This window comes from Embiotoca jacksoni, unplaced genomic scaffold, assembly GCF_022577435.1.
Source record: "Embiotoca jacksoni isolate LCO1_2020_lvr unplaced genomic scaffold, fEmbJac1.0.p SCAF_2, whole genome shotgun sequence".
NCBI classification, from domain to species: domain Eukaryota; kingdom Metazoa; phylum Chordata; class Actinopteri; family Embiotocidae; genus Embiotoca; species Embiotoca jacksoni.
Window position 1 is genome coordinate 23,889,867 of NW_027185340.1, and position 11,802 is coordinate 23,901,668.

General features: G+C 41.7%; 1 protein-coding gene across 1 annotated transcript; it reads left to right on the top strand.

Moving 5' to 3' along the window:
* Positions 1–4,892: 4,892 nt before the first annotated feature.
* Positions 4,893–6,852, top strand: LOC138201547 (ADP-ribosylation factor-like protein 4C). The gene has a single exon (XM_069155141.1). It carries the CDS (start codon positions 5,515–5,517, stop codon positions 6,091–6,093), a length of 579 nt encoding a protein of 192 aa, XP_069011242.1. The 5' UTR covers positions 4,893–5,514; the 3' UTR covers positions 6,094–6,852.
* The last annotated feature ends 4,950 nt before the right edge of the window (positions 6,853–11,802 follow it).

The following is an 11,802-nucleotide window of genomic DNA, read 5'->3' on the forward strand; positions in this document are numbered from 1 at the left end:
ATTATTCAGAAAATGTATGACATTTTTTCATTTCACAGCTGATCAGTGGGCTACAAGAGAAACAATACAGCCTCAGCTTCATACTGAGATGTATTTACCTTCATTTAGTTGAAGAGTATTATTTAAAGCAGATGTTATCTGTCTGTAGAGAACATCAGTCAGTGCTTCTGCACTCAAGGGTTATCTTGTTTTTAACTTCACCTCACATGTGTGGGCGTTGGGTAATGGCTCCTCTGTGCTCTCCTGAAGCTAACAATATCCAACAATATCAGAGATGATACATCCTGAATGCTATTTCAGCCTTTGAGAGGAGGTGAATGGAGTTTATTTACCTCCAGTACAGTTCTAGTAATGACATCCCTGGAAATGAATCGACCTTCAGGGAACGAACGCAGTCAGCAGAGGGCTTTCACACATAAACCAATGAGTGACTGAAGAAGAACTTGGAGATGTATGTGTGTGAGCTGTGTGTGTGCGTGTATTTAGAGAGAGGAGGAGGGGGGAGAGGAGGAAGATGAGGGGGAGGAAGAGAAGGGGGAGGAGGGGAAGAGGAGGGGGAGGAGGAGGAGGGCGCAGTGGTGCTCTTACAGGTATCCTTTCTGGAAGAGTGATGAAGTGGAAAATGAAGAGGCTGGAAACGTGTGTGCACACGTCCACAGCAGGGAACTACTCCCGAGAACTGTGTGTGTGTGTGTGTGTGTGTGTGTGTGTGTGTGTGTGTGTGTGTGTGTGTGTGTGTGTGTGTGTGTGTGTGTGTGTGTGTGTGTGTGTGTGTGTGTGTGTGTGTGTTATGGGCATGCTTGGACCTCTCCCTTCTCATTTACTTTGATTTAATCTCCACATTACAGCAGGCTGCTGCTGTGATTGAGAGATTATTGGACCCCTGGATAAAAGGACCCCCAGACTAAAGGTTTGTGTTTGTTTTTGCTAATTCTGTGTCTCTTTGGGTCCTTTAGTGTCTTGGTGGTTATTTCATGTCTCTTTGCGGTCCGTTTTTGTTTGTTTGTGGTCATTTTGTGTGTCTTTGAGGTCATTTAGTTTCTTTTTGTGGTTGCTCTGTATTTTTACTAAGCTCTATTACTTTCACACAACAAAAAATACCACTACCAACTCACACATGAGCTGAGGCCCAATGGAGCCTTCATGACCTCTCGGGACGATACTAAATTGGCCCCTTTGGTGATCCATGTGGCCTTCTTTGGGCTCATATACAGGAAATTAAATGCACTGAAATATAAAGATAAAAAAAAAAATCACATGTATTTATTCATCTCACATCACAGCTGAGTAAAGAAATATGAACATGTGACAGCTGAATGCAGGAGAACAGTGTTTCACTGTTACACCTCGCCATCTACTGGATGAGAGTAGTACTGTGTATGATCATGTTTTTGATAAAGTGTCATCTGTCAGATGACCAAAGACACAAGGGAAACAAAAGAGTTCGGAAAATAAAAAGGAAATGAAGAAATAATAATAGTAGTAATATTTTGACATTTGTAATTACATTTTTAAAATTAGATTAGAAACAAATAATTAAGGACCAATTCAATGCATAAATAATAATAATAAAAAAAATCAATTTGTAAAATTCAATAAAATGTCAAAAAACTTTCTAATTAGAAAAGAGACCGAAAAGTTACATTTTAAGCTTGCACTATTTAACTAAGAAGTCACGGAAGTAACTTCCATCATATCCAGTTGTGTGTTATAAGAATATTTCTTATTATCATGCTTATAACCTGTGGTGGAAAATATTGTACTTAAATACAGAACAAGTATCACAATTTCATTTTGATGATACTTTATACCTCTGCTCTTATACACTGTTTTAAATTTTCCACATCAACATTTTACATGTCAAATGTATGACATGAAAATAAAATAAAGCACCATGGATTAAATTATATAATTCCTAAAATGACTTTGACATTAAAATGATGTTGTTTTAAGTACACACTCAGCTGCCGCTTTATTAGTTACACCTTGCTGGACCCCTTTTGCCTTCAGAACTGCGTTAATTACTGTAGTACGTTCAACAGGGTGCTGTAAACATCCTTCAGAGGGTTTGGATCATATTTACATGATAGATTAAACATTTGGTTTCTGGTATGTGATTGGCTGATTACATATTTGTAGTTGAACAGGTGAACAGGTCGGTGAGTTTATATTACAGATATACATTACATTAAAAAAAACCTGTCGGTTGACCATCACATCTGAAACAATAAGACCTCTGACCATAACACACACTTTAAATGAACAATTTCAGTTTTTATTTTGGTTTCAAAAATATCTCGAAACATGTTCATCATTCTGGGTTTTTAGTGTAGAATGATGGAAAATGTAATTTTAATCAATTTAAAGTGACCTTTACAATAAATAAGTGCAGAAAGTGACTGGATCTTAATACTTCCTGAATCCACTGGACATACTGGGACATAATCCATAACATCTGAGCAACATCCTGCATGTGTTGCTGCTCAAAGGGTGGTGCTATTGTTTCATTACATTCCCTGAGGTACTGGGATCAAGTACAGTTTTTCACTTGTACTTTAGTGTTTCTGTTTTGTGGGACTTCACTACATTTTACAGTGAAAATATTTCACTTTTTACTCCACTTGTTTGACAGTTTGGGCTATTAGTTACTTTTTTAGATTAGGATTTTATTTTAAATAAAATTTGTGGTTTCCAACTCTTGTCATGTTGGGAGTTTCAAAGCAACAGTTTCTAGTTGAAGTGAGAGACAATAGTCACAGAGTTATCCCAGATGTCTATGTGTGGTCAACAGTTCCACTAAACTGTGGCCAGACTTCTCAAAATCAAAGATTAGAGAAATTTGAAGAAGTCTTATACTGTGTGCAGTCAGTGTGATGTTCAAGTGTCCACATACTTTCGTCCATGTATTGTATTTCTTTGATTTGCTGTTTTGACATGACTGACAGTATCACTGAAGGGTTCTGCTTCTACTGTACAGGTCTGTATATCAATACTGACTTGCAGTAAGTGGGTCTACTGACGTTCAGAGTACATACATGTACATACAGTATTCCAGTTATTTTAAGAGTCAGATTGTCATTAATATTGTTTTGTATTGTATTTACTCTATTTTTGTGCATTCATCGTCACCACCAGGCTCAACCTGTCCAGTGGATCTGCTGAACGGCCGACAGGTCAGACTCGTCGTACTGGTCGTACTGGTCGTACTGGTCGTACTGGGCAGTTTCCAGGCGTGAACGAGATCAGGATGTTTCTGTGAAAGAGAGGACACCACTCACTGAAACTACTCTCAATAGAAAAAGGTTAAACAATGCATTTTTTTCTCATCTATCTCTTTTGATGTGATTGATGTGAAGTGGCTGCAGGAACACTGCAGTTTGCCAAATAAATCCAATAATCTCTTCATCTTAAAAATAATTAAAGTATCAGTTAAGATAAATCACGTGTCTGCGTCTCGATTCAAAAAGTCTTAATTTACTTTGAATCACTTTTGTTCCCATTCGTTTGTAAAACATAAACAGAGGTTGTATAAGGATGTTATTAGTTTTATCATTTTTTTCTTATAATATCGTGATAATATTTCAATTCAACACAAGGTTCCTGTCGTGTTCACCAAATTAGATTGTCTGTGCTCAGGGGCCTGATGTTTCGTAATCTGCCCACGCCTGGACAGAGAGCTTCCTAACATCTGTATCTCGACAGCCGAAAATATTACTGATGTTAAAAATGATATCTTTTATTAATGCCACAGAGGGCAGATCAATATTATTTTAGAATTAATGGCGGGATTATTTTCACACGGACGACCAGAACACTAATCTGGAAGAGATTTTAATTTAAATGAATGAAATACAGAAAACTTGTGGAGAAATTTTATGAGAAGTTGAATGGAGGTCTACGGAGCCTATCCCTAGTGGCACTTAGTGGTATTGCAGTTTAAGGCACTTCCATATCGGCCTAATTTTTCAGAGCCAGAAGCTACGTCCACTTTTATGTACAGTCTGTACATCCTGTACATCACAGGACAGAACATAACCAGTCTGTTACATCACTTCCTGTCAGCAGTCCAGCAGATCTCTACATAGACGATGGCTGTTGTCAGGAGTCTCCTCTGCACTCGGGAAGACCTGAGTCTGCTTCACACGGAGCCCGCTCAGGTTTTTCTGCTGTATGAACTTCAGTTCATTGTTTAGGTGAACACCCAGGTATGATTTCACCCTCTCCGTGCCCATGTTCACTGGTTTATGGGGAGGATGGTTGCACTTGAAGTCCACCACCAGCTCTTTGGTTTCTGTGGTTCTGCTGCGCCAGTCAAAGAACCGGGTCCGTTTCCTCAGGGAATTTCTGCTAGTTACCTCCTCCAACAGGAAAACAAACAAATAAGGATGTTTTCAAATTGAATTAATGATTTTACATTTTCTAAGGGATTTTTAATGGAAGTGAATTCACAGTTTTTAAGACATTTCCAGAAACCCTGATCCACCAATTTAAGTTTATTTCTTAACTAGTGCTACAGTCATTCTCTCGGGGTCACATCCTTCCACCCTCTTTTTCCTTTCCCACCTGTACCGGAAGGCGGCGCAGTTGTCTATGATTGATCCTGGAGGATCACCAAAATGCATCCTTATTTTTTCAGCGCTCATGCAGTGTGACTTCTTGGGGTTTTGTTTGAGCTTTCTTCTCTTGGTTGGGTTTACTTTCAGTGAACATGGTCAAAAAAATACACTGAGAAAACAAACTGGCATTTAAATTCTTGAACAGGAGTCACATGATCTGCAGCAAGCGCTGCGTGTGAAGTATTTTGCAGTTGAGTTTGGTGTCTATGGGAACCGGATCACCGCAGCAGCTCGTGAGGACGCTCGCTGCCTCATTGGCACGTGTCCCGGCGGGGTGGAGCGTCGCGGAGCTGGATCTTGATTTGCGGTCTCGTTTTGTCAGGATCACCTCAGTGCAGCTGCGACGACCAACAGGGGAGGACAGGAGCGTCCGACACGAGCGGCTGGAAGAAGTGGTGGATGTTATTGAGTCCTGTCAGACCACAGCAGCGGGGCGCAGTCCGGATCCGGAAAGGTTCATCTGTTTGCGCTCAATTCCATGTCTGAAGGATTGTGGACTCAGTGCGGCGGATACAGGAGCTGGTTTTGTGCTCATCCTTGTCCTTGCTGACACCGTCCACACTCTCCTGAAGGAGTGTTGTAATTGTGGAGCTTCTTGGTCGCCAAATGGATTCGAGTGCGTGAGGAGAATACTAATGAACGGCGCGCTGCGTCCTGCCGAGGCGCACCGCGTCCCTCGCTGCTGCTGCTGCTGCTGCTGCTGAGGGCCACAGCGGAGCCGATCAGTCATCCAGAGCGCACAGGGGCCTGCGCACCACTCCTGTCTCTCGACCTGAGGAATCTTACTCCTTTCCACGCAGGAATTAATGGGCGGGATCTGAGCTCTCGAGCTGTTTTTTTCTCTCTCCCGAAATCGGAGGATTAAAACCTGCAGCAGCTGCAGGTCAAAAACGCCACAATGGGCAACAGCTTCTCCAACATTTCTGCCTTTCAGTCTCTCCACATCGTCATGCTGGGTTTGGACTCCGCGGGGAAGACCACAGTCCTTTACAGACTTAAATTTAATGAATTCGTCAACACGGTTCCCACGATCGGGTTCAACACTGAGAAGATCAAGCTGAGTAACGGCACCGCGAAGGGCATCAGCTGTCATTTCTGGGACGTGGGGGGGCAGGAGAAGCTGAGGCCCCTGTGGAAGTCCTACAGCCGGTGCACCGACGGGATCATTTACGTCGTGGACTCCGTGGATGTCGACAGGCTGGAGGAGGCCAAGACTGAACTGCACAAAGTCACCAAGTTTGCGGAGAACCAGGGCACGCCGCTGCTGGTCATCGCCAACAAGCAGGACCTGCCCAAGTCGCTCCCGGTGGCGGATATCGAGAAGCAGCTGGCTCTGCACGAGCTCACCCCTTCCACCACCTACCACATCCAGCCTGCGTGTGCTATAATAGGCGAGGGGCTCCACGAAGGTATGGACAAGCTGTACGAAATGATCGTGAAGAGGAGGAAATCCCTGAAACAGAAGAAGAAGCGGTAACGGCCGCTGACTGTGTGGACTTGATTTTAGTCGAATTTACTGTAAGGAATCCGGGTTGTGCCAGTGTTGCCCTGAACACCTTTACTTTGCAGTGTTTTTTTTAACATCCTCTGTTTGGATTTAAGCTGTTCGACCTGTGAAGCCCTGCTGAATGATGCTTTTGCACATAGGAGGCTGTCTTCCTGGCTGCAGGATATGAAATACAACATAATAATAACCAAAAAAAGACAAACTAAGAAACTTGAAATTACTCTTCGGAGGTCCAGTATTGAGGAACAGAAACGGGCTGGCCCCGTTGATCTGCTGCTTTATCTTGGACTTTGAACACAGTTTGACTTTGAAGAAGGAGCTGTGGCTCACTGAGGACTTCTTTTATGGACTCTATTAGTTTTTATTTCCATCCACAGGACGTCTTTGTGGAAACACAAGGTTGCACGTAGGTCGGGTCCCCTGTGGCCCTGGCTCTTTTTTTTTTTTGGTCTTTTCTTTTTGTCTTTTGGAAAGCAGACATCTGTAGCATCACCCTTTGATTATGGATGTCATGCAGACTGTTTTGTTTTGTGTTTTTTTTTTTAGCATTGAAGTAGCCTTTCCTCTGCATGGTGGACTGAGGACAGTGTCCACTACTTTGCACTTTTCATTTGCTAACAAACAGTAGAGAACTACACTGTATTAAAAGAGGAGCAGATCAGGTGGTTTATGTACCAAGAAGCCAAAATTGAAGTATTTTTTGAATATTAAAAGATTTTAAATCCATGATTTGGCTGACTGTTCTTCATGTGTTGATGTGGAGGTTACAGAGGGAGGAGGAGCTGGGCTAAACGGATGACAACAAGACCGTTAGTGACCTTAGTGATGTCTTTTTCCAGATACACTCACAGGTGTAGGGTCATAGAGAGGTCAAAGTTCACGAGGTCACACAGAAGGTTAACCGAGATGTCGAAAAGGCCTCGGCACAGGTCTCTGTTTTAATCCTCTGAACATGAGGTGAACATTTCGAGAGCAGTTGGAGCTCATTTGAGAAATTTATGGATCTGCATTGCGGTGCTGTGTTTACAGCAGCAGCCAGTACTCAGATTTAAGCCCTGAGTGACATTAATTCTCACTCATCACTTTGTTTTTAATGTGCTCATTAATGTATAGTCATTTCGTCATGCAGAAACTGTTTAGATGTCAGACAAGGCAAAAATGTAGCTTTTGTGATTGCAATGTGGTCAGAAAGCTGCTGCATTAGAAACCAATTGACAATGTGTGCACTTGAATTAACTATATGTATTACTATATTACTATATGTATGTATAACTGATACATTTTCCCATCTGTACTTTGGGAGGTTTTTTTTACAAGAGCTATATGTTGTTTTTTAGCTTTTGCTCCACAACATTTCAGTGGGAAATAATGTACTCTTTACTCCATCACATATCTGACAGCAGAAGATTTCACATAAAAATCTCCTCATTGAGCTACTTTATTTAAACAGGGAGACAGGAAGAGATTGTGAGAGACTTGTGCACAACAAAACTAACATATTGAGACAGACTAAATATGGACAAGTAGGAACTTCTCACACACACAGTGCACATGTTCACTGACACACTGTGGTTTTAAAATATTCAGGTGAAATGAGAGATTGTAGGGTTTTATTTTAGGGGTCGAAGTATTGGAGCTCAGTTTGAACATGTTCAGCAGCTAATGTTAGAACATCCTGTGACCTGACATTTACTGTGTGTAAATGGGACGAGAGTGCTCAGTAAATAAGACAGCTTTTACAGTAAAGCCTTACAGATAAATACAAGATGAAACATGAGAGGGATTTATCAGCTGTGATAAAGTGCAGGGCACTTTGATGCAGAAGGAGGCTTTAAGATTGAGGGAGAGGGTCCATAAACACAACATTGTCATAATCAAGCACAGTGGTCTTCTGACTTTTCTGTTTTCTCTGCAAACAATCATAACACGACCCCTCAGACTCCTCTGGTGAGCATTTGGAGGGCCCCGAGCCATAGGTTGGGAACTTAACATAAACTAAATACGGTGGTCAAAAACTGCTTCATCACCAGCAGCTCCAACAGTAAAGTCACCGGGGACGCTTTACAACAGAAACAGTTCTTTCACCTTTATTACTTTTAAATGCATCTTGTTTGCTCGTACTTCAGTACTTCAGTAGGATTTAAGGGGGTATTTCTCAATTGTTGTATTGATACAGATTTTACCAAGTAAAATATCAAAATACATCTTCCAACAGCTCTCCATCTTCCACCTTCTATTTGTCTGCAGAGCCTACAGACTTCATTACTTGGCAAGGCAGACGCTGATGCTCAAATTCAGCAAGAAAAATCCAGAGAAAAATAAGGAAACGTGCTAAAAAATACTGTTTCCGAGGCACGTTGAAGTTTTCATTTACTTCATTTTGCTTTCCGCTTCTTAATACATCACTCTAAACTCTGTATTTACTGTTTTCTTAGCTTAAATGCTGATGAATGAAAAACATTCTTGAATTAACCAGTTTTAAGTCGAATATCAAATGAAGTCAGAATGGATAATCATACATACCATCATAACAAGTGAGGAAAAAATCAAAACAAAGTTCTGATACACAAATGTTTCTGTTGGTCAGCCCTAAATATCTCCAGGAGTGAAGCTCTGAGTAGAGCAGAGAGATCAGCAGGTCCATGTGTCATGAAGTGAATGTGTTTCATGTACGATCACATCTTGTGGCACTTATCGAGGTTGCTAACATCACCGTCTGTGTGTAACGAGGACAAACTGGAGCTCCAGCTGGCCAGATAGACATCCAGTTACTTCACAGATAGAGGTGCCAGAGTATTGGACTGAATTCAAATTATATTCGATTTTTTTTTTTTAAATATCATTTTTTAATGTAAAAAAGAAAATCACTATTATTAACATACTAACAAAAATCTGTTATCATGTGTGCAGTAGAAAAAAAATTAAACAAACAGCCGAGGCTAGTTTGGCATAATGCTAACTAGTAAATGTTAACATGCTAATGTGCGAAACTAATAACCTGCTTAACATCAGCATAACATTATAATTGTTAGCATGCTGACATCAGCTCCACCGAGCTGCAGACTCCGGTTTAATTGCATTATTTTAAATGTCGGTGTTTTAGCCAGCTGCACAAAATGTTGCCTGGTAACAGCTGAAACCAAAACCTTCCAGCTACGAGGATTCATTTAGGACAACGTCAATAGAAAGGAACTGTTAGGTTATCTACAAATAATGTGCACCATCCAGCCAATCAGAATCCAATGTTCCCCGTGGCTGGCAGGTGGCTGGTTAATAAATATGCTGTCATTTTATCTGCCAATTAACAATCAATTATTATTATTTTTTCTCTTCTCACATTTTTGACCACTACAACACTTTCGCTGATGGTTTGAATCAAACAAAGTCCTCTCACAACAGCACCTCCACTTTACTTCAAAGATGATTCATTAACTACTGAGTCACTGAATGCTTTGACAACAACAGGAAAACCTCAGATTCATTTAAAAACTAAAATCTCTGCAGCATGTGTGCAACATGTGTGCAACATGTGTGCAACATGTGTGCTGTTTCTGCCTCTCCAAATGAAAACTCTGTTATAAATCACGGCTTAAAATAACCAAAAACAAAAGCTGACTTGCTGCTGTTTCAAAGACGCCCTCAGAATAAAGTTCACTTTGAGGAATATTCTGATTGTTTGATGCTTTTTTGATGCCCAGAAAAACAGAGTGTGGCTTCCCACAAAAACAAAAAAAGAAGAACAGAAACAGCCCTGTCATCTCAGGACTACCCGTCGCTATGGCAACAGCATAGCACAAGCAACCCAGTCTACCCTCAACAAAAATCAGATTTCTTTTTCATGCAGATGTCTTCATTGGTTTATTCTGACAAGAAGTCACAGAATTGAACGTGTCCCTTGAGTTGCACTTTACGTTCCTCCAAATGCAGATTAAAAAAAAATCAACCCTCAGACCTTTCTACAGTTTTAAATATTCTGTATCATGATGTGGCAGCTCATCTTTGAAGCGTACTTTTCCTGCAGCTCTCCACCAAATATTCTACATATCTTTCCCGTCACTGGCCTTAAATCAGCCTGGACATTCATTTAAAAACCAGTAGCTTGAGTTCAAATAAGTATTAAACTTTACTGTGCAGACGTTTGAAAAGCTGTATAAACCTAAATTCAAGCTAAAACTGGACATTTTAAAGTGGCCTTTCAATGGAAGGCACACCTCTGTTCATTCATGCTGTTTAATGATCTTGATCTGTGCCACAGCTGTCAGGTAACACAGACTTCAACAAATTTGTGTACAAAATTTGAGAGAAATGAACATTTTGTGCACTAAATAAGTCTTAGATCTTTGAAGCCAATTTTAGCTGTCTAACCCCAGAACACTGACTACCCATCAGTACAGTCCAGGGAGATATGGAGATATTGTATTCCTGCCTGGTATCCATCCTGCTTCTCAAAGCAGTGTTGTTCGGCAGACAACCAACCGACCTTCTCACACCCCATGACCAGGTCAGGGCTCGCCTCGCTGACTGTGCCTTCTCTCTCTCTTCCACAGCAGCTCGGCCTGGTGGTCCTCCCTCTGAGCTGGAGGACAGGACTGGCATGGACTCCCGGCCTGGTGGTCCTCCCTCGGAGCTGGAGGACAGGACTGGCATGGACTCCCGGCCTGGTGGTCCTCCCTCTGAGCTGGAGGACAGGACTGGCATGGACTCCCGGCCTGGTGGTCCTCCCTCTGAGCTGGAGGACAGGACTGGCATGGACTCCCGGCCTGGTGGTCCTCCCTTTGAGCTGGAGGACAGGACTGGCATGGACTCCCGGCCTGGTGGTCCTCCCTCTGAGCTGGAGGACAGGACTGGCATGGACTCCCGGCCTGGTGGTCCTCCCTTTGAGCTGGAGGACAGGACTGGCATGGACTCCCGGCCTGCGCCTTCAACAAGACACGCAGAACACTAAATCATCCTCACACCACTCACTGCTCAAATCAAATCAGTCCTTTAAAAAGGACTTTATTGATGAGAGAAACTAGCTCGAGCACAATAAAGTAAAACTCAACGTAGAACCACACGGTGAGAGAAACTATCCACAGATGAGAAAAAGCTTCCCAGAAGTGTCCAACCTGCTAAAATTCCTCAATGAGCAGAGTGACGATTTATCCAGGAGGTCACAGAAGAACACATCTTTTTGTGTCATTGTCATGTGGTGCCCACACACATCAATGCTGCCATCGCTACCACCAAAACCAAGCACGCCCTGCAGGTTGTGGATTGATGATCACCGTTTTCAAGGTTGGCATCAACCAGCACCTGCTGAGCTTCACCGGCTCATTCAGATTCCCAGAGCATCAAACATCCACTGGCGTCACAGAGATGATACAGTTTATATCATCTCTACTTTAAATCATATTTAATTAAATTACAACTACAATGTATCAGCGGGGTTTTGAAGAGTTGAAATGCAAGTGACACATTCTGATAAAACAGTCTTATGTTTTTTGTAAATAAACAATAGGTAAATATAATGCTATGTTAAATTTCATTTTTCAAAATTTTTATATTCAACAAGTTCTGAACAGGAAAAATACTTGTCACCTGTGAAATGTTGTACCCTGTTGCTTGGTTTTGACATTTAGTTCATTAGCAACACAAAACTCAACTGTCATTTTCTACCATTTCAATCGGCCTGAATCC

Excerpts from the sequence above, each read along its gene's own strand:
- LOC138201547 (XM_069155141.1), top strand. The coding sequence starts at position 5,515 with ATGGGCAACAGCTTCTCCAACATTTCTGCCTTTCAGTCTCTCCACATC.